This window comes from Monodon monoceros, unplaced genomic scaffold, assembly GCF_005190385.1.
Source record: "Monodon monoceros isolate NGI ecotype Baffin Bay Population unplaced genomic scaffold, NGI_Narwhal_1 Super_Scaffold_9, whole genome shotgun sequence".
NCBI classification, from domain to species: domain Eukaryota; kingdom Metazoa; phylum Chordata; class Mammalia; order Artiodactyla; family Monodontidae; genus Monodon; species Monodon monoceros.
The window spans coordinates 25,355,706-25,381,336 of NW_021703786.1; the positions used below are offsets into that span (position 1 = coordinate 25,355,706).

Consider the following 25,631-nt stretch of genomic DNA (forward strand, 5'->3'; position numbering starts at 1 on the left):
TGTGTGTGTGTGTGTGTGTGTGTGTGTGTGTGTGTGTGTGTGTGTGTAGACAGGAGCAGGGCAGGTAGCAAGACAGCAGGAGATGATGAAGAACGTTTATTGTATAAAATAAAAAGGGGCTGCCCCATCCTGGGGCACAAGGACAGAACCCACCCCACAAACTCCCCCATCAGGGAAGCCCATCCTGGGGCTGCCCTGGACCTGCCCCTGCAGCCTGAGGGAGACCCTGCTCCCTTCCGGACTCCCTGGGGGCCAGGGAAGGCTGGAGCTGTACCCCCAGGTAGAGGAGGCAGAGTGGACAGGACCCCATGGCCCCAGCACCACCCCGGGAGCAGCAGCCTTGTCCCCGTGATTCTTCCCCCTCCCCACCCACAAAACTTCCCCACAGCAGACTCGGGGACACCAGACATCTCAACACAACAGATACAGGCGCGGGCGGCTGGGGGCTGCTCCTCCAGAAGTGAGGGCTCTAGAAGACCGTGCACTTCTTCCCCGGCTTCTTCACAGGAGGCGGGCAGAGCACAGCCCGGATGGCCTCATCAAACACAGTCTTCAGGCCCCGCTGGGTCAGGGCTGAGCACTCCAGGTACTTGACAGAGCCTGGGGGCAGCGAAGAAAGAGAAGAGTGAGGGTGGCAGGCAGCACAGGCGGGCAGCGGGGGGCAGCACAGGCGGGCAGCGGGGGGCAGCACTGTGCCCCCCAGAGCGAACCTCTCCTCCCTGCACCGGCAGGCCTGTCCGTGCCCACTCACCAATCTCCCGGGCCATGGCCAGGCCCTGGGGGTAAGTGATGGGCGCTAGCTTCTTATCCCGTAGCCGCTCAATGGTGTCCTTATCGTCACGAAGGTCCAGCTTGGTGCCCACCAGGAGGATGGGCGTGTGGGGGCAGTGGTGCCGAACCTCTGGGTACCACTGTGGGGATGAGAGGCTCTGATCCCTACCCCTTGAGAGCTTTACCCTCAGCCTGGCCCAGAGCAGGCCATGGCTCCCAAAGGCCCCTTCCTTGTGCCTAGACCCACACTTAGCCCTTCTTGTTTCACGGGGCGACCACTGGGTCTGGTAGGGGAATGACCAAGAACAAAAATACCTAGCCAAGACGCTTCCAGGCCCGTCAGGTCCTCTCAGTCAGGGCCCTTCCTTCTCTGAGAGCCTCACTCACCACCCCTACCCCACCCCTGGCCCCTCATCACCCTCTGGGCCACTTTAAGACCTCATACCCGGCAATCTCCAAAGGACAATATGTCTCTGTAAGGCCCTCAAGCAAGAGACCCCTGCACTCTAAGGGCAAGTCCTCTGGGCAGCTTCCTCCCCTCCCAGAAAGACAACTCTGCTTCTGGCCCTTTCCTACCTTGGCTCGAACATTCTCAAAGGAGGCTGGGCTCACCAGGGAGAAGCAGATCAGAAAGACGTCCTTGGGAGAAAGGGAGGGAAAAAGGGAAGAAGGGAGGGTACCATGTAGGAATGGTCAAAGAGGCTCCGAATGGCCTCTGCTCACCCCCCCAACACACACACACACACACACACACACACACACACGCATGCACGCACACCAGGCTCTCTGGGCCTCCACCCGAGCCACCCGGCCCCTGCAGGCAGCCCTGTGGTCCCCTACAGTTTGGGGGTAGGAGAGTGGCCGAAGCCGGTCGTAGTCCTCCTGCCCAGCGGTGTCCCACAGCCCCAGGTTGACAGGCTTCCCGTCCACCATCACATTCGCAGAATAGTTGTCAAAACTGCAGGAAACAGAGTGAGAGAGATCCCCCCCGTGTCTGGGTTCTCAGGCCTGCACAGACCTGGAGCTCTGTCAGCACCTCGCCTCACCCCGGAACCCAGACCAGGGCTACTTGGGCCCGACCTCGAAGCCCAGGGGAGCCCCGCACACAGGCATCCATACCCTCCCCTTGCCAGCTCTGGACCCGCCCGCCTGCTCACACGGTGGGGATGTACTCTCCAGGGAAGGCGTTGGTCGTGTAACTGATCAGCAGGCAGGTCTTCCCCACGGCGCTGCGGAGAGAGGGCAAGCCCACGCTGCTCCCAGGCCCACCTCAGCCCTCTGCCCAGCAAGGGCAGCCCCCTCCCACGGTGCCCAGGGTGGGAACAGGGTTGCCTGCCCAGCAGATCCGCAGCGATAGAGGACCAGGGCAGGAGGGCCTCCGGGGTGGCAGAGTGGTGGGTGAGGGCTGGGGCGAGTTGCCTCAGAGCCCCAGGCAGGTGCCGGGAAGGTGGCACCGGCTGAGGGTTCAGCCCAGGTGAGAGGCCTGGCCCCACCCACCGGGAGGCCAGGAGGGGCCGCTGGCTGCCGGCAGCATCAGGTGGGCCTGGGCTGGAGGCCTGCGCCCCGCGACCAGCCGGGACCCCGCCCCACCGCGTCCTCCCGCCGCTGCCCGGTCCCCCAACGCCCACGGGCCGGTCGGGGCCGCCCCGCCTGGACCCCAAGCCGGGATCCCCGGACCGCGCGCCGCCCCCTCCGTCCCGGCCGCGCCCCGGAGCCCCGCGCCCTGCCCAGGAGGGTCCCCGGGGCCAACCCCTCCCGGCGCGCCTGGCGCGCCAGGCCGAGCGGCCTCCGCCTCGCGCACTCACCCGTCGCCGACCACCACGCACTTGATGGCCTGCATGGGCGCGGGCCGGGCGGGCGCGGCCGCGAGCCGAGCTGCGGAGAAATGCCCGGCGCCGCAGCGGCCGCGGACCCGAGCCGAGCGCCGAGCCGAGCGGCCGGAGACAGCCGAGCGCCGCCGAGCGCCGGGCGCGGAGACAGCCGAACGCGGCCGGCATGGAGGGCGGGGGGCGCGGACCCGCCCCGAACCCGGGCTGACGCGCCTCCCAGGGAAATCTGGTGGGGGGCGGGGTCACAGGGCGCCCCGCAATCCGTGTCGAGCTTGGGCAGGCCCTCCCCAGAGCCCCTGTGACCCACGCCAAGGGGCGAGGGCAGCGCAGACAGGCTGCTCCCACCCACCTGAACAGGTTGTGGTCGGTGCACACAAGGTTTCTTCTAGGGAGAGGATTCCCAGGGCCCACCGAGGGAGGGGCTGAGGCCCACCCACCCTCTAACCACGAGACAGCTGGTGAAAACTCAGGTGTTTGCAGTCACTAGAGATCCACGAGGCAGGCAGCCCCCTGCCAAGCTGCCCCCATCCCCACCTGTCTGCTGCAGTAGCTGGACCAATCCCTACCTGATAGCAGTTAGAAGGGGTGACCCAGCCACACCTGGAGGGCCTTTCCTGAAGGGCCCAAGCTTGGAGAAAAGACTGATACTGGATAAAGGCACTGGGGCCAAAATGTATCACAAATTGCAAAAGTCTGTATTTCAGAACACCCTGGAGTGAGCGCTGGGGCCTGCGGAGCTCATGGTTGTGAAAGGTGACTGAACTGTGGTGGGTGGGGCCAGGAGAGCTCAGGCCTGCTCCCCCAGATCTCCTTCCAACATGGGTCTGTGTTCTCAGGCGCATCATTCCTTGTGATTGGGAATGAAGGAGTGGGGATGGGGATGGGGCCCTCTCCAGCGAGGTTCTGGACCCCCCGCAGGCGGGCACGCTGGTGGTAAGCTGCAGCCGTCCTGCTCTCACATCCATTCCAGCACTGATTTTCCAAGTCACCGTCTGTAGACCCTGCCTAAAGAGCCCGGACCTACCCATGGCCTGTCCCTTATAAGAAGGGAGGAGCAGACAAAGACGTCCAACAGATGCCACCTTCCTGCCACTTTCAGACTTTCCCTGCCTCCCCTCACTTTTGGGGGCTCAAGGTCCTCAGGGGGGACCCCTGCACATAAGCCAGAACAGCATTTTGCAGGAAGCTGGCCCTTTGGGCCTCCTCATCCCGGATCCGGGCAATCTCGGCCTGCTTAAGGCGAAGCTTTTCACGGAGAGAGGCATTCTCGCTCTCCCTGTCCAGCAGTGCCTCCCGGTGGTCACTTGCGATCACTGCAAGGGAGGAAGCTCAGTGAGGAAGCGGCTCTGGGGACTGCCTGGGCTCCTGCCAATCCAGAGGTCCGCAGGGGGCCGGCAGGGTGGGGTTTGCTCGGGGTCCCCTGGGCACACACATACCCAGTCTCCCCTACCAGCACCTCCTGGAGCTGAGACCTAGGCCAAGCTCAGCTCTCCAGGCCAGCCTCCTCCTTCTCCTGTGGGATGACCCAGTAAGAAAGGCCCTGCAGAGAAGCCACAGGGGGGTGGGGGTGGGGCTCAGCTCGCCTTTCAGCTGGCGTTCCAGGGCCGCTGCCTTCTCCTTCAGCGCTTCCTGGGCTGTCAGCTCGGCTTGCAGGCGGCCATTCTGCTCCTGCAGCTCCAGCCGCACCCTTGTCACCTCAGCCGCCTTTTCTTGGTCCTTGTTGCTCAGCTCCTGCCAGGCAAGGAGGTGGGGGGGGTGAGGTGGCAGCTGGGGGCACCAGGGGCACCCCTGGGAGCCCTCGATGTTCCGGCTACCTGCTGCAGCTCCTCCAGGCGCCGCCTCAGGCCCTCCACCTGCCGGCCAAGCTGGCTGGCCCGCGCCTGGGCATCGGCTACCACCTGCTTCTGCTGCAGGCAGGCGCTTTGAGCCTCGTCCCGAGCCTGCGCCAGCAGCCGCAGCTTCTCCTCCAGGTGAGCCAGGTGCTGCTGCTGCGGGCCCGGGAGAGGGGCTGGTGAGCTGCTTTCTGGCCTGTGGCCCTGAGCTCACGAGAGGAATGAACCCCCCAGCCCCACCTTCAGACAAAGAGGAGCGTATATTTGCAATGTGGAAACTGCCTTGTCACTAAAGTTATAGCATATGTTGCTCTGAATGGGCTCAACTTGAATGAGGAGCCTCCCCCATGTCCCAGGCTGACACCATCCTGCCCTCTGGCCTCTGGTCCCCTACTTCCACCATGTGGTCACAGGCTGCACATTTGGGCCAAACCCCTTCCCCACCTTGGGGCTGGAGGACATTGGCTCTTTGCGTGGGCGTGGGGGGGGCTGGATATGGTGCTGATGGGATGAGTGTCCTCGTCTAAGTTTTCTGCACCCCTGGACCTCCTGTTCCCTTGTCCCTCCCTACAGAGTCAGAAGACAGCCTTGGTCTGGCCCACTTAAGCCCAAAGGGCTGTGCAACCCAGGCAGCTCAGGCCAACCCCTCAGACCTCTCTCCCCAGTGGGCGCTGCAAGCAGCGGACCGTGGCCCTGGGCTCACCTCCTCCAGGCGGACTTGGTTCTTGGCCTTGATGAGCTCCTCCTCAGCTTGGCTGCGCTCACTGAGTGCCGCGGCCTTTGCCCGGCTCAGCTCCTACACCGCAGACAGTGACGGCTGGGCCTGCCCTCTGCCCCTGCCCAGGGACCCCTTCTGGCCACACCCAGCCTCCCTAGGGGAGAGCAGAGCCTGGCGCCCAGCTCACCTCCTCCAGGGACAGCCGCACAGCCTCCAGCCTCTGTACCCTCTCCTGCATGGCCCTCTCGCTCTCCTCCAGGTGGCGAGTCATGTGCTCCACCTGCCCAGGTGTGGGGTGGGGACAGGGCTGGCACGCTGGCTCCCCAGCCTTCCCCTCTGGGATCCCCACCCTGGGGGCAGGTGAATCTTGGGGACTCTGTTACTTCCGAGTGAGGGCTGCCCCAAGTGACCTCACAGGAAGTGAGGATGGACGGCACGTCCCAGTGCTGCACCCCAGGTGGCACAGAGCACATGGCAGCCTGCACTGTGGCCCCAGCAGTCAGGGTCCCTTCTAGAAACTGGTGGGCAGGTTCTGGGTCTGACATCTACCAGGGCTGTTGGAGAAATGCCACCAGCACCCCAAGGTTGTCGAGGGAAGCCTGGCCAGGAGTGCGCCTTGGAGACACCATGCCACACCGAGGTGTCTGCAGGCCCCGATGAAGCGGGGAGAGCAAAGGCCAGACGACACAACTAATGAGGCACCTCCTTGAAGCGCAGGTGTTCCGCGTCCTCCAAGCTCTGCCGGGACCTCTTCTTCTCCAGTTCCAGGCGTTCTGGAAGCACAGGGGAAGAACGTGGGTAGGACTCCTCTGGGGGCCTTGGTTCTCAGGACCCAGTGGCAGGCCCGTGTGTGCCCACCTTCAGCCTGGACAGCCCGCATCTTCAGCTCAGCTGCCGTGTTGGTCAGCTCCTGCCTGGTCAGGAACAGCTGATCCTGCTGAGATTTCACTTTCCGCTCCAACTCGTCCACCTGGAAAACCGGCACTGAGGGAGGGAAGCTTTGGCCCCTTCCCTGAAGCCCTGCCCCAGGCCTTCCAGGGACCTGCCCCCACACCCTGCCCGCATACCTGGTTTTGCAAAAGCAAGTTCTTTTCATTGGCAGCAGACAAGTCTCTGAGGAGCTTAGACTCCCGCTCTGCAGCTTCCTGGGGGTCAGATGGGGAAAGGGCACCACTGGACACCTGCCACCACGCACCGCCTGCCTACCCCACACCCAACCACCTGCCCATCCAGCCCTCCCTGCCCACCTGCTGCTCCAGCCTGTGCTCCTTTGCCTGCCTCTGTGCCAGGCTCCGCTGTTCCTGCTCTGCGGTGGCCAGGAGCTCCCCCAAGTCCTGGGCCTTCTGCTCTGACAGAGCCAGGGCGGCCTCAGCCATCTGCAGCCTGCAAGGAGGGAAGGGCTAGCCCCACCCCATCCCTCCTCTAGACTCTGCTAAGCCCTTGCTGTTCTCGCTCTTACCAGACTACTACCCCAGCTAGCGCCCACCTCCTCCAAGAAGCGTTCCCGGGTTACCATCCCAGCGGTCCCTCCACCTCCTTTGTACACTGGGGACTTGAGTCCTTGTCTGGACAGCCCTCCTCTGCCCTGTGGGCAGGTCTCTAAAGTGTTTTGAAGCCTCCGCACAACCCGTCCTACCCTCTGCTCCTCCTTACTTGGCCTTGAGAGCGTTGATGATGGAATGCCTCTCGTTCAGGGCTTCCTGAAGCTGCCCCACGCGTGCTGCCGACGCCCTGTGGGCACAGAGGAGGGTTCAAGAGACCCAAACGCTGGCGCCCTCTGGGCCCCTCCCTGCGGCAGCTGCTGCTCCTCACACTCACGCCACCTCCAGGTGTGGCTGAGGAAGTCGCGGTGCAGCCTCTAACCCTCCAGCCAACTCCCTCAGTAAACACACCCCACAACCTTGTTCACGGGCAGGCGACGAGGCTCACCTCAGGTCACTCCAAGGCCAGAGTGAGGACCCGAAGCCCGGGTACCCCCAGCGCACCACCTCCCTGCCCCCTGGCCCTGGGGCCACACTCACTTGCTGGTCCTGACCATCTCTTCTCTCTGTCTGTCGATCGTCTCCATCAGGTCCAGAAACTGGGGACAGAGCCAGCCAGAGCCCGGTCAGGGCCCAGAGCCCACCCACTCCCCACCGTCAGCGGACAGGAGGGCAGACATCCGCTGAGGCAGCAGGACACGAAAGGGCTCGGCCTCATCCAAAGGGAGAGTGGCTCCCACGCAGGGAGGCCCAGAGGGGAAGCCCACCTACCCGCCCACCCAGCCAGAGGGCATCAGAACAAGAGGCTGCCTCCTAGGCCTGGGTATTGGCTGCTTGGAGAGGCTCCAGGGCCCAGAAGGAAGGAACAAGGCCATGGCACGGGGGCTGAGGGGGCCCTTTGTCCATACAGCTAGGGCGGGGCTGGAGTCGGGGCGAGGCCCTGCAGTCAGAGGCAGCACTGTCCTCACCTGTTTGGACTTCTCTTCCCGGAGGTGCCGCACCTCCTTGCTGAGCACGTGGGCGCGGGCCTGGCTTTCCCGGAAGGCGGTCTGCCGGTCCTGGTTGTGATCCATGGCTTGCTCTGTTGGAAAGAGCCAAGTTGTCTACCGGGAGGCCGAGCCCCAGGAGTGGCCAACGGCCAGCCCAGCCCCATGCCCAGAAGACACTGCGCAAGGTGGTATCTCACCCCACAAATCAGACCCCTCAGTGCACTAGCAGGTGAGGGGCTCAGAGGGGGTTGGGGTAGGGACAACAGTGAAGCCAGGAGCCTGGGAGGGGGAACAGGCACACGGGGAGAGGTGGGGAGGCTGCTCAACTGCCAAAAAAAGGTGGGCATTTGGGCTCCGCCCCAAAGGCCAAAGGCCAGTGTGTGATTTTTTTTTTTTTTTTTGCGGTACGCGGGCCTCTCACTGTTGTGGCCTCTCCCGTTGCGGAGCACAGGCTCCGGATGCGCAGGCTCAGCGGCCATGGCTCACGGGCCCAGCCGCTCCGCGGCATGTGAGATCTTCCCAGACCGGGGCACGAACCCGTGTCCCCTGCATCGGCAGGCGGACTCTCAACCACTGCGCCACCAGGGAAGCCCCAGTGTGTGATTTTAAGAGGTGAATGGTGTGCTCAGCTCCCATGCTCTGGAAAGGTCCAGGCAGCATTTGGAGAGAGGCCAGCCCGAAGTGGCCACAGTGCCAACCGGGGTGACTCAGAGGCAGGCCCAAGAACCAAGAAGTGGGAGAGGACATGCATTGGGCAGACCCAGCAGGTGGTGATGCCACACTAGATTGCAGCCCAGGCTCGGGCCCTTGGGTGGCTGGCGCTGCCGGTGGGACAACGAGCCATGGGGAGTGGCAGAGTGCTCAGTGGGCTTGGGGCTGAAGAGTCAGGGTCATGACAGGCGGAGACCATGGTGCGAGGAGGGTGAGGCGCAGCACCAGGCAGTCGGCACTCTGCAGGCTCCTGCCGCTGCCTTTTCTTCCCTGGAGCCTGCTCTCACTTCCTCTGTTTTTAACATGCTACCATCGTGATGCCGTGTTTACTTGTTCTGGCCCAAGCCACCCCTCGCTCAGTGGCTGAATCTCTGACACAGGGAATCAGCTCTATGCCCTGCTCCAAACAGTGCAAGCCACCAGCGGCTCCATGTGCCCGTACCCACGGCTCTGAGGATGTCGCCGGGGATGCTGTTCCCAGCCAGCTCCAGCTTCCACAGGGTTCTGTTGCTGGGGAGACAGTTTACCAGGGCGCGGCCCCCCAGGAGGCCGATGTGATTCCAGCGCAGGTCTGGAGGGAAATCTGGTGTTGCCAGATGGAAAGCACGGGGGGGGGGGGGGGGGGCTGGCCCAGCCTGGAACACTGGTACTCCCTGTGATCGGCCACAGATCAGGAGCCCGGCTCAGCGTGCCCCTCCTCTCCCACCCCCACCCTTCTGGGAGAGGACAAAGGAAGCAGTGGGAGGGCTGAGGAAGCGATGAGATGCAACCCCTCCCCCTTCCCCCCCAGACCAAGACCTCCTGGCCCGGTCTGAGGACAAAGAGGCCAGTGCTGGCGGCCTCACCAAGCTGCTGGAGGCTGGTGTTGCTCTTCAGGGCCAGAGCCAGCTCCTCGGCACCCTTGTGGCTGATCTGGTTGTTGCGGAGGTCCAGCTGCCGCAGGGCGCCATTGGCTGCCAGGGCCCCGCAGAAGGCCGCGAAGGCTTCTTCCCACGTGCCCAGGCTGTTCCACTCCAGGGTTAGGCTGCAGGAAGGGTGGACGTGAGGTGCGTGGCCCCGAAGGGCATCCTGCTCCCATGGGGTCCAGCGGGCTTGAGGAGGGGCACAGGCTTGGGTGTCTCTGGCAGAAAGGCTGGAGGTGCGTGAGTAACTCATACCCGCCTACTCCCCACCACGGAAGACCGGCATGAAGACGTGAACTCTCATGTTGCAGAACCGTGTCCGCTGGAGCCAACCCAGAACCACGCAGAGAGAGAGCAGGGGCTCGGGGGAGAGCGGGGGCTGGGACCGCCACCCTACCTCTGAATGGACAGCCCCCTACCTCTGAATGGACTTGTTCTGTCGGAGGAGTTTTGCCAGTGCCTCGGCCCCTGAGGCGCGAAGGTTATTGCCCTAGGACAGGAAGAGGCCAGGCAGTCACTCCCCGGTATCCTGAGCTGGGCTCTGAATACCCTCGTCAGGCGGTGGGGGAGGCCATGGCGAACAGAAGGTGTGGCTCCTTTCAAATTCTGCTTTCCCTGCCCGCAGTGGCCTCCTAATGCAGGCTATTTCAGTTTGCTTGTGAGAACATTCTGGAACTCATGTTCCTGCCCTCAGAACACCGACACGCGTGCGTGAGACCATGAGCAAATGGTGCAGAGCCTGTGTGCTAAGAGTGCTTACAGACACAGTCTCCGGCCACCATGCAGACCCCTGGTCGCCAGGACACCTGTATCTTCTCTACTCCTGCTCTCAGGTGGCACGCCCCTGAGTGCAGATCCACCCACCTTGAGATCCAGAAACCGCACGATGGTGTTGACACACAGCCCCTGCAGCAGCAGGACGGCCCCTGTAAGAGAGTAGGGCAGTCACTCTCCACCCCTGGTGGCTCCATCTTGGGTCAGCTCCCCACACATAGGGGAGAGACGGCTGTCCCAGTGGCCCCCACCAGCCAAGGTTCATGCCAAAAAAGAGTCACCCCACTCCTGTGTCAGGTTTGAAAAATCTGCCAGGTGTGGAGTCAGGTGGCTCACCAGCACAGCGGGACTCTCCTAAGTCAGGGGACACTAAGGCTTTCCCATTACAAAGAGAAATTGCCTTCTGCTCTCGGGTTTCCAGAGAGGATGCTGCTGCTTGCTTTATGACAGTAAAAGGGAGTAACCTCACAAAGAAGAGATCAGGTGGGACTGAGTTCTCTGCTAGAGATGCTAAGCACCAAGGACTGCGGCATGTGCAGCTAATAAGCAGCAGAGCAAAAAGAAGCCAGGGGAGCCCGGCCCCAACACTGAAGTTGGAAGGGCTGCCCTGGGCCGCCGGCCCTTGGTGCCCACCTTCCTCACTCAGCATGCAGTCACTCAGGACGAGCTCCGTCAGCAGTGCCTCCTTCTGTAGCAGCTTGCCCAGAGCCCTGCAGGTGTCCACTGTCAGGCTCTGTGTGGCCAGGTCTAGCCGGCCCTGCGGCAGCTGGTGCATTTGCTGCAGAACAGTCTCCTGGGGCTCGGCCCCACTCTCCTTGCACAGCCGGCTGTAGGTGCGCCGGAACTCCTCCATGTCCCTGGGGTGCAGGAAGGGCTTCCCGGAAAGCGCCTAGACAGGCCTCACCAGGAGCCAGCTGGGACCGGGAAGCCGGGGAAGGGCAGTACGGCAGGGCCTCTCCCCTGGGGGCCTTCAGAGAGCCCCCGGCAGCTCAGTGGGGGCACAAAGACTCTAAGTCTTCAGCAGCCAAGAAACGAGGCGCAAACTGAGTTGGTCCAACAGGCGCGAGGCCCCAGGAGGGCAGGGGCGGGTGATTCTCAGCGGACCGCTGAAGCCTGGGACCGAGGAGGTGGGGCGTCCTCGGGGGCGGGGCCTCCAGCGGCGGGGCCGGTCCGTCCGGACGTCGCCCGTACCCCTGGGCTCCGGGCCCGATGCCCCAGCCCTCGGGCCGCTGACCCCAGCTCGCTCGTCGCGGCCGCCGCGCGCCTCAGTATCCAGGAAGAGCAGGGAGCGCCGGGAAGACCTGGCGGAAACTACAACTCCCAGGAGGCTTTGCGGAGGAGGGGCTCTCACCGCGGGCCAGTGAAGGCGAAGGAGCGGGCGCGCGCGGAGGGTCCATTGGCTGGAGGCGGGGGGCGGGGCTCCAGAAGGCGCGCTCTTTGTCGATTGGTTGGAGTCGCGAGGGAGGGTCTCCGGAGGGCGCGCTCAAGGTTCATTGGCTGGGGACGCGGGGGCGGGGCTCCGGAGGGCGCGCACCTTGGTGGCGGTCATGGAGGAAATCGGCGCCGGCTTCCGGAAAGTGAGAGAGGGCCTACTGGCGGGGCGGGCTGGGGGCGCGGGGCGAGGCCGCCGGGGACGCTGCGGCCCGGTCCCCTGAGTGACCCACGTGCGGATCCTGAGCCAGCCCCCGCGCTGCCGTCGGGTGGCTTATAGGGTGAGCCCATTCCCAGAATCTGGCAATGACCCTCGTCCTGCACACCTTTCGTCCTCCGTGGATGGGATTCCGCGGCCGGGTAGCGGAAGGTTGGGTAGGCAGCCTGGTCTGCGGCAAGAGGGAGAGGGTCTGCAGAAATCGGGCAGGGGTAAGTGCCAGCACAAATGAAGGGAGGCTCAGAGAGGAGCCTGGGCTCCCGCCCCGCGGCTCCGGGATTCGCAGGACTCACCCTAAAGAGTTTAGCGTAGAGCACAGTGCGGCCCAGCTCGCGGGTAGTCTCGGCGCCTGCGTATTCTAAAGCTTCCTTTTGGCCTGTTTCCTATCACGCCAGCCCTGTGCTTTGCGTCTCACTTGAGCCAGGCTGGCTTCGTTGCCTGGTGTGTACGTGGCTCTACAAGTGCTTTTCTTAGCAGCACACCCAGCACAGTCAGGCACTGTTACATGCACTTGAAATGGATTAGCCCGTGTAATGCTCAACACCATAGGAGATGGGTACTGGTACTACCCCCACTTGCCAGTGGGAAAGAGGCATAACTAGGGTCAAACCCAGGCCATCCGCCTCCAGAGTCAGCCCCTTTGCTCTGCACCTGGCAAATGGGGCTCTGGGTGGGTGGGTGGTGAGGTCAGCTGCCTCCCACACCCCGCAGGCTGTAAGTGGTCTGAGTCTCACATTGTTGCTCTGTCTTAAGGTTAGGTGACATTGAGCCCTTGATATCAGGCCTTTGTGGGCAGGAGGGAGAGTCTCAGCCCCTCATGAGTACTTGTCCAGCCAGTCCCCAGTGGGTGTTCTCTCTCTATCACCCAGAATCGTCACTCTGCCCTGGCCTACAAGGGGTAAATAGTGTCAAAGGGAAAACCACCGAGGCAGGGGGTTGTAGGAATCCTCCACTGTAATAGCTGCAGAGGGGAGCACTGGGCTGGGCCTCCTTCATGCAGTCCTGCGCAGCTCTGGAGCCCTCACCCTCAGAGGGCTCTGGCCAGAGCTGGGGTTATGGTCATTACCCATGAGCAGGGCTATCCCCCGGGAGGGGGAGGGGTCGTGGTGCCTCCACACAGTGGGGCAAAGGCTGACCACATCCCAGGTCCCATCCTACCCTCTGCAAGTTTAGGGAACCTCCGCTCCCAGCTGGTGCTGACTGCTTTAGTTATCACGGCAACCCCATGCAGCTGCCCCCCAGCAGCAGCTTGGCTGATTTAGCTCTTCCCCGGGGTCTGGGAGCTGGCAGAGCAGTAGAGCCTTCTGTGCCTTTCCTGGTACCTTTCAGGTACACAGCAAGGAGGGCCAGCAGGTGGCGCCAAGCTCACGTGGTCACTGCTGGGAGGATGAGGCTGCTTCTTTGGTGCTGCCCCAAGTGACTGGTGAGGAGCTCTTACCCTCCTGAGCCAGGGCTTCGTCAGGGTCCGCTCCCTCCACTCTGCTCTCCAGCTTTGCTGAGCTGCTCTGGGTGAGGCAGTGCCATCTCCGTGGCTAAGGCTAGAGGCCTGGTGGGTCCCCAGCTCACCTTCCCTGCACGACACCCAGTTTCTCCTGGGCACCCACTGCTGCTGTCCTCCCGCCTCCCCTGGCGCTCTGCTGGCTCCTCATTCGCAGCCTCTTCTGGCTGGTCCCTGCCCTCAGCAACCTCCCTTGGTCCACCCACGGGCTGCCACCTCCCAGATCCTCATTGCCAGCTTCAACCATCTCTGAGTTCCAGCCGCCCACTGGCTGCTCTGCTCGGGCACCTCACGTGTGTCCCTCATGCAACATGTTCCAAGCTGAGCTCCTGAGATGCTGATCCCCAGAATCTATCTCCGCTTAGTGGTGCCATACTTTGGGGCTCAAGCCTCTCCCTTGAGGAGTCTTGGCCTGGACCCGCCCTTGTCCCATCCTCATTGGTCAGGAAGTCCTGCAGATAGCCTGGCCCCTCCCCAGCTCTGCGGTTCCCACAGTGCCCTTCCCCATTACAGGAAGATCCCTTTCCACGTGACGTGTCGTAGGCTCCAGGGAGGGACCTGGGATGGAGCTGACCCAGTGCCCAGAGCAGGGTCTGGCAAAGCCGGGCGGCATTGGTGGTGTGGACAGGCCTGTAAAGGGGCCCAGTGTGGGGAGAGCACCTCGTCCCTGGGGGCAGGAGCACAGGACTGCTCTGGATACCATGAGGACTGGAGCCCCAGAGAGCGGCAGGCAGGCACCTGGGCTGCTCCCACCGGTCTGCCACTTGCATCTAATTTCTGGCCCTCCTGGAGGCACTCACAGGGAGGTTTCTCCCCACTGCCTAATCCCCCAACCCTTGGAGAGCCCCACAGACAGCATTTCCAGCCAGAAATTACAACCCCATCCCATCCAGAACTAAATGCCTAAGGGGTCTGCAGCAGAGGGGCGGGGGCGGTGGCTCACTGACGCCCCCTCTGTCCCTCAGGAGCTGGTGAGCAAGCTGCTGCACTTGCATTTTAAAGACGACAAGACCAAAGGTGTGTGAAGGGGGGGGTGGGGGGCAGTGGCCGGGGACTGCTGGGCACCCGGGACCCTGCACTGCACCTCTGCAGGGGCCAGAGCCTCAGAGAGGACTGGGCCAGACGGAGGGCTGAGGTCACCGGCAAGAGTGTGAGGTCAGCAGCAGTGAGGGCAGAGTGGGGCGGCAGGGAGAGGGTGTGTGTCTGTAACCTTCTCCCTTCACCTTGCAGTCAGCGGGGACGCGCTGCAGCTCATGGCCGAGCTGCTCAAGATCTTCGTTGTGGGTGAGCAGAGGGACCCAGCAGTGTTCTCTAGTATCCCACCCAGGCCCGTCCGGACCATTCACGACCGCTTTGCATTTTATTTTTCAGTGGGGTAACCAAGACACATTTTTCCAGTATTTCCCCAAGCACCTAAGCTCCCTGTCCCTGAAAAGCTCCGTGTTTCAGAGGCCCCAACCTCAGCCTCCTGAGCTGTCGGCTGGCACGGGGGTGGGCCAGCAGCCAGGGCTGAGGCGCACAGGGTTTAGGGTTCAAGGCCCCCCAAGCCTTCTCTGCCTCACTTCCCTCCTGCATCACGGCAGAAGCGGCCATCCGCAGCGTCCGGCAGGCCCAGGCAGAGGACCTGGCCCAAGTGGACGTGGAACAGCTGGAGAAGGTGCTGCCTCAGCTGGTAGGTGCACCTCCAGGAGCAGGGCCTGGCCCAGGAGACGGGGGTGGGGGGGTGGCTACACCCGCGAGGCTCTGAGCGCTCCTCTCCCCCACAGCTTCTGGACTTCTAGGGGTTTCCACCCTCACTGTGGCCACCGCTCCACGTCACGGCCTCTGGCTTCAGACAGAACAGGAGCTGCTGATCCCCCAAGGTTCTCCTCCAGCTCCCAGGATTGGCTGGGTGCCAGCAAAGCACCACTCTCTTCCCCCTGTCGTCCCCTCTGCCTGCTGCTGATGGCCGGGATGCAGCAGATAGAAGGGTCACTGACAGGATGAGGGTCCTGGCACCTGGGTTGGTGCCCTCCCCTCACGCCCCCCGCCCTCAGGACAGCCGAGCACCCACCGATGTGGGAGAAGCACTCGGTCACCGGGAAGCAGGTGCGGGAGACCCGCCTGCCTGAGCAGGTAGCCTGTGTGTCCTCCACAAACAAGCAGAACAGTGTGGTTCTGCCACCGACATCAAAGCTTGTGTGTCACCTTCTAGCCATCTGATATTCCCCTCAAAAGATGCTTGCCTGAGCTGTATATTTGTTCTCACAAAGCAATGTCAGTAAATCAGAGCCACCTCCCCAGGCACAGCCTCCTGTTGCCATTAATCACCCAAAGTCAAGTTGCTTCAAAGCTGGGAGAGGACAGAATAACAAACAGCATGTGTGAGTGCCCTGCTGTGGGCCAGGCTCAAGAGGCTGTGAAATCGGAGCCCTCGCACGTGTGGCTGCTCGCCTGGGACGGTGCCTCTGCCACAGGGCTGCCGTGAGTGTGGTGTGCCACCGGCCTGGCAGGGGTGCTGGTGGGGCAGGGGGAGTCACGCCAGCGGGAAGGACCACCGGTCCGAGGGCCACAGGGCCAGGCAGCTCAGAGCTGCTTGGGAGCCGCTAGAAGCCCAGTCGGGAAGCCTGGCTGCCCTCTGGGGCCCAGCTACCCTCCCCCGCCCAACACAGTACCCACCTCCCGTCAGTTCTGAAAGCTGCTGGGACTCATCAGCCCAGGACAGAAACACCCAGAGGGCCCTGGGCCCGGGGACCATGGGGTCAGGACTCACAGAGCTGGAGGACCTAGTCCGCTGGGGAGGGACGTCTGCCCCTGCTGCCACGGGCACCCAGGATGGCATGGGTGGGGGGCCAGCCCTCCCTCCCTAGTTTAGCCCCGCTGGCCCCTTCTTGCACCCATTCCCCGCCTCTGCCCCCCACTCCCCTCTCCCCCCTCCTGCAGGGAGTCTCAGGGCTTCAAAGCTCTGGGCGCATGTGGAAGTCATTAGACCTGAGGGGAGAGGCTGGCGACAAGTGCCAGAGCCCGTGCCCCACAGCCACTTTGAAGTGCGCTCAGATGGTGGGGCGGGCGGGGCACCGGGAAACCCCAGGCCAGCCCTGCCCGGTCCCACCGCAGGGTGGGGGCTGCGTCCGCCCCTCTCCTGCCAAGGGCTGGGGGCCCAGCCTGAGATGCAGCCAGGCAGGCGATGCCTGGAGGTCCTTCTCCCTGAACTCGTGTCCTCCCTAGAGGAGGAGTCATGAACAACGTCAGTGAAGTAAAAACCAAGGGGCAGGCGGTTCAGGGCAGACACCTGTGCCCTCGTTAAGGAGAACAAGCCCCAGCAAGCAGCCTCCCAGGCCCACGTCACCGTCCAGCCAGGCTGGAGGCCCATGGCTGGGGACGCGGCGCAGGGGCAGCAGCAGGAGGGGGGCCGTGGGTCAGAGGACCGAGGGCCCCTGCCCTGGAAAGGACGACAGGAGAGTCTCAAGAGAGGCTTGCATGTTTATTCCCGCTCAGGGTGGGCAGGGGTCCTGTGGCTGGCAGAGTGGCACCTCTGGGCTGGCGGCTCTCACCTCTTGCTGGCTGCAGCGCAAACACATGGGATGACCTCTGGGCCCTGGGCTCCCGCCCAGCAGCCCCTCCCTTCCCGGCCACCCCCCACAGTACCTGGCAGCTTCAGCCACTTGGGCACCTTGCCCAGACCCCTCCTCACTGGCTGGGCCGTCCCAGGGCTGGGCTCAGGGGGGCCCACTGCCCCTTCTTCAGCAGTTGGCTCCAACTCAACGGGCGCAGGGTCAGGGGCTGGTGGCGGGGGTGGGGTTCCAGCAGCCCTGGACATGGACCTGAGAACGAAGATCGAGGTGCCAGATGGTGGGCACTGCGGCAGCGGGCTCTCCCTACCCTCTGTGGACACTCACCTGGCCATCAGCACGTCAGCTGCAGACGGGGAAACGGTGTGTTCCAGCAGCGTGGGCTCCAGGTAGATGCCTGCAGGAGGCCCAGCCTACCCTCAGGCCACAGAGAAGGGGGTGCCCCTGCCTACTGCTGCTCTGCTCTGGGAGGGGGCGTGACCCAGCCTGAAGCCCCCAGGAGAAGGGTATGGGGGTATCGGGACCACAGGTCTCCCTCCCAGACCCGAAGTCCCCTGCTCTGGGGCGTCTGATGAGCTGCGATGCGCGGCCCGGGGCTGGTCAGCAGCGGTGGGCAGAGGGGGGCCCCACCCACCTGTTGGCTCCTCAGGTCCAAAGTGCACAAGGGCAGCAGGGAAGAGGTTTGCCTGCAGGGAGGGCAGAGGAGAGCTCAGGGACCAAGTGGGCACCGTGGAGGATGGCAGAGAGGGCCACACTGCACTTCCATGCTGGCCTCAGGGGTGCTGCACCCATAAGGCCCAGGGCTCCGCTGAGGAGGGCTACGGCCCTACCAGGCCCCTCCCACCGTGCAGTCCGCTGCCCAGCTTCACCTATTCCTCCTCTGGCACCAACCCCAGTGCAAGACAGGCCAGGGCATCAGACCATAGAATCCTAGGGCCAGCCCCAAGCACCAGCTGAACAGGAAGTTCTCGTGGTGTGTGTGCTCTGGCATTTTTAACTACCTCCCCTTCCTGCCCAGTTCCCGGGGTAAACAGTTGACATTCTGAAGGTGGGAACTAAGCTTGGAAGCCCCCGCCCTCAGCAGAGACTGCAGGAGGTCAAGAGATCAGAGGAGATGCAGACTCACACAGAACTGCATGGATGGGGGCATGGGGCACAGCCCGCCATGCCCCCCACTCCCCTCCCTCACCTGTGCTGCCCAAAGAACAGAGAGTGCGGGAGTCGGGGGCACTCCGTAGGGACTAACATATGAGCCCAGGTGCACTGGAAGCAGCTAGACTGGAGACAGGAGCACCAGGGAAGGGACCCTCAGTGGCCCCAGCACAAGGGGAAGGTGGGGGGGGGCTCTGGGAGCCAAGCCGCTCTGGGAGTCCCAGGCTGAGAGGTGCCTCCAGGCCTACTGCCTTGACCCAAAAGCCCACAGGTGGGTTCCCTGACTCGGCACTGGTCTCGCTTGATAAGGAAAAGCCAGTGCCAGCCAGCATCAAGCCTGTCCTGCAAGGTGGGTGTTGCACTGGGGTCCCCACACCCCTCCCGGAGGCCTGTCCATGGGGGGTGTGTGCAAGATTTCTGCTCAGGACTGGCTCCACCTGCGCAGGTGTGGGACAAGGACACATCACGTGGCCCCCGAAACGCCCCCGGAGGCCTCCCAGGTAGGGGGCTGGACTGTGGTGCAGAGTCAGGGCTGTTGCAGAGAATCCCGAAGCCCTCCAGTGTCATAACCTGCCTGTATTCCCGCCTCTGCACCCGAGGAGGACCATGGCTGTAAGCCCCAAAGCTGGCCTGAGGCAGCAGGAAGGCCACCGCCCAAGGCTCTGTGTCCTTAGCCCTGGAGGAAGGGCCACCGCTGCCAGCTGAGCGCATCCTCTCTGCCCAGCTCTGAGCTCTTGGCGTCTGGGCGGGGAGTATTAATAAGAGGAAGCTTCAAAGGCCAGGCCTAGGAACACTGAGATTGCAGTCGAAGCTGAGGGACAGAGAAGGGCCGTGAACACTCTGAAACCCCACTGTGATGCCTGGAATGATAGCCTGGTGCGGAGAGATGTGTTGCAGGGTGGAGGGCAGCCCCAGGGCCCTGGAGGCACCGGAAGCTGGGGGGGTGGGGAGAGAAACACAGGCAGGACAGTGCCTCAACCTTTCTAGGGTAGCGCAGTGAAGCCAGACCCTGACCTGGCCAACCCGCCAGGCACTGGGGCCACCCACCCAGCGGGCCATCTGGGAGCTGCAGAGCTTGAAGTCTTGAAGGACCCATTTGGGCCCCTCGAGGCAGCTCCTCTTGAACCTGGCCTCCCTGCCTTTCCTCAGCACCTGCTGGAAGCCCCCTACCTGCCAGCCTGTGTCTCAGGAAATCCCATTGGAAAAGGGGTGAGTGGACAGCACAGAAGACCACCATGACCGCCAGGAGGGAGGGTGCACCCCTCTGCTCAGGCTGACGAGGTCTACATGGGTCGTGGTGGTCTTCAGGGCCCACTAAGGGTGATGCAGGGGCTCTGGGCGAGGCGGTGGTGGGGGTGGCTGAGACGGGAGCCGAGTGAGCTCCCTGAGGCTTGGGGCAGCACCAGCACTAAGGGGGCTCAGTCCCAGGAAGCAGGTATGACGTGGGGGGTTGGGGACCTTTGTGTCCACGGACTGGGTCCTCTGCATCCTCCCATCCTTGGCCTCACCCTTTGGCCTCTCCCAACGAATAGTCACTCTCCTGATCCGGTGGCCAAAAAGGGCACTGGGCTGCCATCCCCCACACCCACCCTGAGCTGTCACTTTCTGGGGCGCAGGACCAGCCCCCGGGCAGCCTCCAGGGCAGCCAGCAGCCAGAACGCGGCCCTGCCAGGGACATGAAAGCCAGCAGCTTCCGCGCCCGCGCCTGCTCACCCGCAGGAGGGAGGAAGCCTTCCTTCCCTGAGCCCTGCCAGCTCTCTGATCGCGGGCGGGCAGGGACGCCACTCCGAGCAGAGGCCCCACGGCTCCAGGGCGAGCTGACGGATGAAAGGAGACGGCTGCTGGTAGCGGGGGCAGAGTGTCACCAGGAATCAGGCCACGTGGGCGGGACAGGCAGCACCCCAGGGTTCCTAATTGGAGGGGGGTGCCTGGACGCTGGCCCCTCTCCATCCCAAAGCATCTTCCAAATTCAATGTTTATCAACAGGCTGGCCAGTGAGGGAGAGTGGGGAGGGAGGGAGGGCGGGTGGGGATAGAGGAAGGAGGCCCAGTGCCTCTGGGGCTCCCGGGGGGCTGCAGAAGGGGGCTGAGAAGGGGGCTGAGAAGGGGGAGTGGGGGCAGGGGAAGCACCCTGCTCCCACCAACCTTGACTCCTTTCCTTGGTGGGCTTCCAGCCTCTCTGCTGGTCTGGCCCCATCCCCCCATGACGGTGGCAGTCCTGAGCAGCAAGCAGACCCCCTTGCCCCAACTCAGACCTCTGCAGGGCCTGCTGGCCACTTAACAAAGGCCAGCCTCTGTTACTAATTAAAATATCTGAAGACACTTTAAGAGGAAACCATTAGGCTAGAGGGCTGGGGAGGCCTCAGGCTGCTCTCCTGGGGTGAAGGGACAGGACATTCCTTCTTGCTCTGGACTGCGGCCCAGCAGGGCACCGGATCAACGCTCCTCACCCTGGGAGCTCTAGGGGCCTCCAGCTAGCAGGGAGGGCCCACCACGGCATTCCCAGAGGAGGCCACAGGGCCCAGGGGAAAGGCAGGGGCAGGGCAGCAGGCCTGGCAGCAGCCCCTCCCGTCTGGGCAGCTGGCCACCTGCAGCCGAGGCCTCTGACCCTTGGCCCTTAAGGGGTTCCCCTAAGCAGCCCCACCTGCCAGCCCCTTCTCATCCAGACCCAGGGGCAGTCCTGGCTCAGGACGGTGGCAGCCAGCCGGGCAGGCCCATCCCCACCGGGGCAGGAGGCAGAGGAGGCTGGAAAGCCCCAAAACTGACTTCAGCAGCACTCTGCTCCCTCCCAGTCCACCCTCTAAAAGGCCTTAATCATACTCCCGACTGCGGCCTCACGCTCCCTCCTGGGCAGGTGCCCCTCCCGGGCCAGCCTAGCAGCACCCACCAGCCAGCCAGGCAGGCAGGCAGTACCTGAAAGAGGGTCAGCGTGTGGTCGTCCAGGATGGTTTTTGGAGGAGCAATGACTGCGGAAAGATGGTTGTCTGCGCTAGGAAACGCCTCGCTCCCCCCATCACCCCCCCCATCCCTTGCCCATGCACCCCCTGCCCCAGGACAGGCCTGAGAGTGAGCACGAGGCCTGGGCCATAGGCCTCAGCTGAGGGATTTCTGAAGTACCCCTCAGCTCACATCCCCCTGTCCATCACTCTACTGCTGCAAAAACCCAGCAAGAAGCTGGGAAGAGGGCCTCGGGCAGACTCACCTGCAAGGGGACACCTGCCCTTCACAGTTCCTTGTGCAGCCCTGCGGCCTGACCCTTCACTACCCAGACGCCCTCCAAAGGAAGCCAGCAGCTTGCCCCTGTGCCCCCAGCCCCTACAGCTCCTGGCCAGGTGGGAAGCAAAGGGCACAGGGGCGCTGAGCAGGGTCAACCTCCCTCCCCAACTTCCCCAGTCCCGGACTCATGCTCAGACACCGGCACAGGACCTGCCTGCCCCATGATGCTGTTTCTGTGGGAAAAGCTGCTTCAAGCCCCAACTGGGAGGTGCCAGGGCTGCTGAGCAGGAGGTCCCAGAAAAGCACTTACACAGGTAGAACGGCAGCTTGGGGTTGCCCAGGTGGCTCCTCACGAAGTCCCGCAAATCCCCCACTGCAGGAGGAAGGGTGGGGTGAGCAGGGATCCCACACTCAGACCCACTCCAGGGCCGGGCCCCCTCTGCAATGGGATGAGCCAGGTCCAACCTGTGTGCAGACCCGCTCCCCAAGGTCACCAAGAACCCCACTCAGAACTGGTGGCACTGCTGCCTTCCTTCCAGGTGAGCTGCAGCCCCAGGCCAAAGACCCCGCTACTGGGTGTGGGGGAGACCTGGGTCCACCCTACTCTGGGTGCCCCTCTGTCCCACCCATGCTCAGAACAGATGGGTGCACGGGGCCACCCAGTCCCACGGGTACTGCCCGGCTGGTCTGCCGAGCCTCCAACGTGAGCCGGTCCCCAGCCCTGCACCCGCTGCCTGCCCCATGGCCCAGAGGGAAGGAGCCTGGAAGAGCTCATAGGGCGCCCCCACCCTCCTGGACGCCCAGGCGGGGCTGCTCACCGGTCTCGCTGGGGCGGAAGAAGCCCTGCAGGATGTAGCGGTCAGGAAACAGGACCCTCAAGACCACCTAGGCCAGGACAAGCCAGCTTGTCAACAGGACAGCTGGAGTCCAATCCAGGCATCCACACCCCTGGGCCCACGATGGCTAGGTCCCCCGGCCACGCCGGGCCAGCGCCCCCTCACCTTGGCTGCCCCCTAACGCTCCTGGCCCCATGGGCTGGACACAAGGACCAGTCAAGTACCCACATGCACTTGTGAAAACACACTGATGTTTTTTCATCTTAGAATTGGGCTGCCTGGCTCATTAACGAACCACGGCCGTGTAGGCCTGGGCTGAAGTACAGGAGACCATGGCCAGTGGCTTGTGGGCTGCAGGAGCCGCAGGAGGCCCCAGTGCAGAGCCATGTGCAGACCACCTCCCGCCCCAGGGTACCTTAGGGTAGCGCTGCAGCTTCTCCTTCATCTGAGCCTCTCTGAAGGCCTTGGTCACCAAGGGGGCTTCTTCCAGGCGCTTCCTGGGGTGGGGGGTGGGGTAGGGGGTGGCAGTGGTGAAGGTCCCAAGTCTCCCCAACCAGAGCAGAGGCCCCACACCAGCTGGACTCTGGGTTTCTCCCTCGTCCCCCTGGACTTCGTGAGCTGCTCCCCAACATAGGGCCAGACAGACTAGGAGCCCCCTGCCTGGGACCCCTCACCCTCTGAGGTGCTGCCAAGGGCACGGGTGTCTCTGAAGGGGCCAGGTGCACACCCACCGTTCACTCTTGAGCTGGGCCAAACGTCTTCTGACATCATCCACGGTCACTTCGAAGAACTCGTCAGGCAGCTCTGCAGGCCAGGCCTGGAGCAGCACCTCCAGGTCAGGGTGGCACACCACGGGGTCTCGGTCCACTGGCTAGGCAGGCAGAGGGCTCGGCTGATGCAGGTCCCAGGAGGGGCCCAGACTCCCGATCCCAGGGGGCTGGGGTGGCCGTGCAGACCCCGGCTGAGCCATGTGCTGCCGGCCCCGCCTGTTAGCCCATGGCCAGGGCCGGGTCTCTGTGATGGGGCATGGGACAGCCGAGCCTGTCCAGGACTGGAGCCCCTCCCACCATGCCTGCCTGCTTAGCAACACTGACACTGAGACCCTCACTCACCAACAGGGCACATGGCCCTGGGGTCTTGGCTTAGCCGGGTCAGCTGGCACCCTGACTGCTGGGGGGGTACTTGGGCAGTGGGTGAACAGCAGCATCTCTGTTCACTTCCTGTCTCCGTGGGGGCTCCTCACGAGCCCCAGGGAGCTACCTGTTATCAGGGTCTCCCAAGTGGGGAAAAAACTTGGGGAGCAGTGCCCTGGTCATGGCCATGTCAGCGGTTCCACGGGAAGGGCAGGAGAAGCGACAGCCCCCAAATTACAGATTTGGCAAAAACCGGCCAGCTGCTGGCCCTATGGCCAGGCTGACCCCTCCTCCCTTCTCTGGGGGAGCAGCTGGCCCCACCCTCTGCCCACCATGGGGACACAGGAAGGGACAGTGTCTCTCCTAATTGGCAGCAATGGAGAGGGAAATTATAAGGCAGGGCCTGCTCTGCTTGCAGTGCCTCCGGGTGGGTAATTGTAGCCAGTGTAGCCCAAGTGACTATGTGGGGAGACACCTTCGCGGCACTGAGGCCGCCCATGGAGCCGGGCCCAACAGAGGTGTCCAGCTGCGCCGGCAGGGCCCATGCCAGGTCCTGCCCTCCCTCGCACAGAACATCCACAAGCCATCTGGGGTGAGGTCACTTCTCTGCCTTCTGCTCCCGCCTGCCCCCTCCTCCCCGCCCCAGCCTGGCACCGAAATCCCACCTCCTGCCTTCAACACTCAGAGCCAGGCTCAGCAGGCTTCTCCGATCATCCCTTCCTGCGCTCCGGCCCAACCACAGCCCCACCCACTCTAGAGGTCAGACTCACCAACCTGGGGCTGGTCGAGGGCTGAAGCTGCCCAGTGCACCTGCCAGGTGTCCCAGGGCTGCTCCCCCAGCCACACCCGAGGCCTTGACTGCCCAGGCCAGCAGGTCTCTGACATTCCTGAGTGCACAGCTGCGTCACTCCTCGTAATGAAGGGAGGTGGGTTCTCGCCAGGAAGCCCCACTGATCTCAAGGCACTGTGGCAGGGTGGCCAGGAAGGGCTGGCTGAGGCCCAGGCAGTGGGGTCCGTAGGTGGCTGATCGAGGCCCCTGGGGGCTGCCCCCTCAAAGCCACAAGCCTCCTGCGGCCCACAAGCAGTCCACACCAGAGCTTTTTATAACAAGATGCCAGGCTGCCCCCCACAGCCACGGCGCCTGCATTCCAGAAGGGCTGAGCACTCGCCTGGGCTCCTGGGGGAGGGCGAGGGCAGATGTGGATGTGCCTGAGCTGGGCACCGCCGTGTCCACGAGTGCCAGGCCCCCCGGGGCTCGAGCACAAAGCCCACAAGCCAACGAGCAAGCTCTGGGACCTCCCTGTCCCAGTCCCGCCCTCCGAGGACCCAGTTCTGGACACGAGTCACCCCGAGAATCCAGCAATTGGGTGACTTGTGATCCATGGCCTGGAGCTGAGCCTGACCATCAGACAGGCCCCCTGGTCCCCGGGGGGCATGGCTGGGGAAGCCCGACCCTAAGTGCACGGGGCCACTCTGGCCTCCTTATCCTCCTGGGTACTTCCAGTGCACAGCCCAGGGGTAACCTGGAGGACTGCAGGCTGCTAGCACTTCCCACAACCCTCCCACAACTTCCAGAACAGGGACGCAGGTGACACCAGCTGCTGGCTTCATGCTGCTCAGGGGCCACTGACTTTCAGTCAGAAAGTGAGCAGACAAAAATCTCTCTCCGTGTTGGATCTACCTTCGATTCACACCCCTCCTCCCATGCCTCAGCTCTGCTCCAGAAGCCCGTTTGTCTGTCCAAGAGCAGCCAGGAGCCGGGGTCCCATACAGGAACCAGAGCACTGGGAGAGAGCCACCTCAAGATCCCACTCTCTCATTCTCCTGCACCGCCCTGCATCTTGGGGACCTCCCTGCTCCTGGGCAGAGGAGCCAGGGTTCCGAGCAGCCTCTGCTGCCCATCAGAGCCCAGGGGCCAGACCATCCAAGTCCCAGAGCTGCCGCCACGACCGGACCCCAGGCGGTCCCTGTCCCATGAGAACAGTGGATATCCATGGCTGGGCTGGTAGGACGGACCACCCTGTCCTACCAAATGACCGAGGGAGAAGCCAGGGGGCTTCAAACACCTCCACGAGGCCTGCCCAGCAGATATTTCCACTGCAAAGAGGAGAGAGACCAGGAAAGGAGGAGTAGGTCTGACCCCTCCACATGGGAGGAAGTAGGGTAGACACGGCGCCAGCGGAGGCCAAGCCCTGGCCCTGCTCACTTCCAATGCTCTGCCGGCAATCTAGGCCTCATTTGCTGTTCCTTTACCCGCCGCTCCTTGGTCATGGGCAGTTATCGTGCACAGCTCCCATCCTAGGTGGATTTATGGAGATGTTTTTGGATGGAGAATAGAGATCTAGGATGAGACACCATGAAGAAAAAAAAAAAAAACGTATACAGTGGCCACTGTCAGAGGGCCTCAGCGCCCTCACCATGGGGACTGGGCTCCTGTGTGCTGGCCAAGGGAGGGACACAGCCCCAGGGTCCAGGATGGGCCTCCAAGATGAACCTCCCAGTTGGTGCCCGAGGATGCTGGTGGGGTGGCAGGCCTAGAACCTTCCCAGCGCACCTGACAGCTGCCCCACCTGACAGTCCGAATCTCCAGG

General features: G+C 63.4%; 4 protein-coding genes across 9 annotated transcripts in view; 1 reads left to right on the plus strand and 3 right to left on the minus strand.

Annotated features, from left to right (window-relative positions):
* Positions 1 to 87: 87 nt before the first annotated feature.
* On the minus strand, positions 88 to 2,724 carry RAC3 (Rac family small GTPase 3). 2 transcript variants are annotated; one of them, XM_029212812.1, is made up of 6 exons: positions 2,577 to 2,724; positions 1,929 to 2,000; positions 1,612 to 1,729; positions 1,348 to 1,410; positions 752 to 911; positions 88 to 600 (listed from the first exon to the last, which is right to left on the minus strand). In XM_029212812.1, the coding sequence occupies exons 1-6, from the start codon at positions 2,609 to 2,611 to the stop codon at positions 470 to 472; spliced, it is 579 nt and encodes a 192-aa protein (XP_029068645.1). In that variant the 5' UTR covers positions 2,612 to 2,724; the 3' UTR covers positions 88 to 469. The 2 variants fall into 2 exon arrangements, with proteins under 2 accessions (XP_029068645.1, XP_029068646.1); XM_029212813.1 differs by having other exon boundaries at positions 540 to 600; positions 748 to 911; positions 2,577 to 2,711.
* Positions 2,725 to 2,798: 74 nt separating this feature from the next.
* On the minus strand, positions 2,799 to 11,387 carry LRRC45 (leucine rich repeat containing 45). 2 transcript variants are annotated; one of them, XM_029212811.1, is made up of 17 exons: positions 10,641 to 11,387; positions 10,098 to 10,159; positions 9,653 to 9,723; positions 9,177 to 9,355; positions 8,774 to 8,902; positions 7,600 to 7,712; positions 7,172 to 7,230; positions 6,804 to 6,881; positions 6,398 to 6,533; positions 6,218 to 6,295; positions 6,009 to 6,120; positions 5,853 to 5,923; positions 5,338 to 5,430; positions 5,136 to 5,228; positions 4,415 to 4,585; positions 4,184 to 4,331; positions 2,799 to 3,913 (listed from the first exon to the last, which is right to left on the minus strand). In XM_029212811.1, exons 1-17 carry the CDS (start codon positions 10,858 to 10,860, stop codon positions 3,717 to 3,719), a joined length of 2,010 nt encoding a protein of 669 aa, XP_029068644.1. In that variant the 5' UTR covers positions 10,861 to 11,387; the 3' UTR covers positions 2,799 to 3,716. The 2 variants fall into 2 exon arrangements, with proteins under 2 accessions (XP_029068644.1, XP_029068643.1); XM_029212810.1 differs by having other exon boundaries at positions 4,415 to 4,588; positions 10,641 to 11,385.
* Positions 11,388 to 11,535: 148 nt separating this feature from the next.
* Positions 11,536 to 15,712, plus strand: CENPX (centromere protein X). Of its 2 annotated transcripts, none has more exons than XM_029210761.1 (5): positions 11,536 to 11,584; positions 14,119 to 14,170; positions 14,384 to 14,437; positions 14,737 to 14,825; positions 14,920 to 15,543. In XM_029210761.1, the coding sequence occupies exons 1-5, from the start codon at positions 11,555 to 11,557 to the stop codon at positions 14,932 to 14,934; spliced, it is 240 nt and encodes a 79-aa protein (XP_029066594.1). In that variant the 5' UTR covers positions 11,536 to 11,554; the 3' UTR covers positions 14,935 to 15,543. The 2 variants fall into 2 exon arrangements, with proteins under 2 accessions (XP_029066594.1, XP_029066593.1); XM_029210760.1 differs by lacking the exon at positions 11,536 to 11,584 and adding an exon at positions 11,608 to 11,867 and having other exon boundaries at positions 14,920 to 15,712.
* Positions 15,713 to 16,595: 883 nt separating this feature from the next.
* Positions 16,596 to 25,631, minus strand: part of ASPSCR1 (ASPSCR1 tether for SLC2A4, UBX domain containing) — a 30,828-nt gene continuing 21,792 nt past the window's right edge. The window contains exons 8-17 of one of the 3 annotated variants that reach the window (XR_003791905.1): positions 22,639 to 22,778; positions 22,323 to 22,404; positions 21,890 to 21,956; positions 21,382 to 21,444; positions 20,769 to 20,821; positions 19,570 to 19,694; positions 17,339 to 17,390; positions 17,032 to 17,101; positions 16,781 to 16,956; positions 16,608 to 16,696 (exon numbers count right to left, since the gene is read on the minus strand). Coding sequence is in view for 1 of the 3 variants with exons in the window: in XM_029211492.1 (XP_029067325.1) it covers positions 16,683 to 16,696; positions 16,781 to 16,956; positions 17,032 to 17,101; positions 17,339 to 17,390; positions 20,769 to 20,821; positions 21,382 to 21,444; positions 21,890 to 21,956; positions 22,323 to 22,404; positions 22,639 to 22,778 (717 nt within the window). In the remaining 2 variants the exon portion in view is untranslated. Of the gene's footprint in view, positions 16,697 to 16,780; positions 16,957 to 17,031; positions 17,102 to 17,338; positions 17,391 to 19,569; positions 19,695 to 20,768; positions 20,822 to 21,381; positions 21,445 to 21,889; positions 21,957 to 22,322; positions 22,405 to 22,638; positions 22,779 to 25,631 lie in introns of those variants that run through there. The other 2 variants (XM_029211492.1, XR_003791906.1) reach the window with 2 other exon arrangements.

Excerpts from the sequence above, each read along its gene's own strand:
- RAC3 (XM_029212812.1), bottom strand. The coding sequence starts at position 2,611 with ATGCAGGCCATCAAGTGCGTGGTGGTCGGCGACGG. Across the intron at positions 2,001-2,576 it reads TGCGTGGTGGTCGGCGACGG|CGCCGTGGGGAAGACCTGCC; the intron begins GTGAGTGCGCGA and ends CTCTCTCCGCAG. Across the intron at positions 601-751 it reads GGCCATGGCCCGGGAGATTG|GCTCTGTCAAGTACCTGGAG; the intron begins GTGAGTGGGCAC and ends CGCTGCCCCCAG.
- LRRC45 (XM_029212810.1), bottom strand. The coding sequence starts at position 10,860 with ATGGAGGAGTTCCGGCGCACCTACAGCCGGCTGTGCAAGGAGAGTGGG. Across the intron at positions 9,356-9,652 it reads CAGAACAAGTCCATTCAGAG|CCTAACCCTGGAGTGGAACA; the intron begins GTAGGGGGCTGT and ends CCCTTCCTGCAG. Across the intron at positions 5,431-5,852 it reads AACACCTGCGCTTCAAGGAG|GTGGAGCACATGACTCGCCA; the intron begins GTGCCTCATTAG and ends ACACCTGGGCAG.
- CENPX (XM_029210760.1), top strand. The coding sequence starts at position 11,745 with ATGACCCTCGTCCTGCACACCTTTCGTCCTCCGTGGATGGGATTCCGC. Across the intron at positions 11,868-14,118 it reads TCTGCAGAAATCGGGCAGGG|GAGCTGGTGAGCAAGCTGCT; the intron begins GTAAGTGCCAGC and ends TCTGTCCCTCAG. Across the intron at positions 14,438-14,736 it reads GCTCAAGATCTTCGTTGTGG|AAGCGGCCATCCGCAGCGTC; the intron begins GTGAGCAGAGGG and ends GCATCACGGCAG.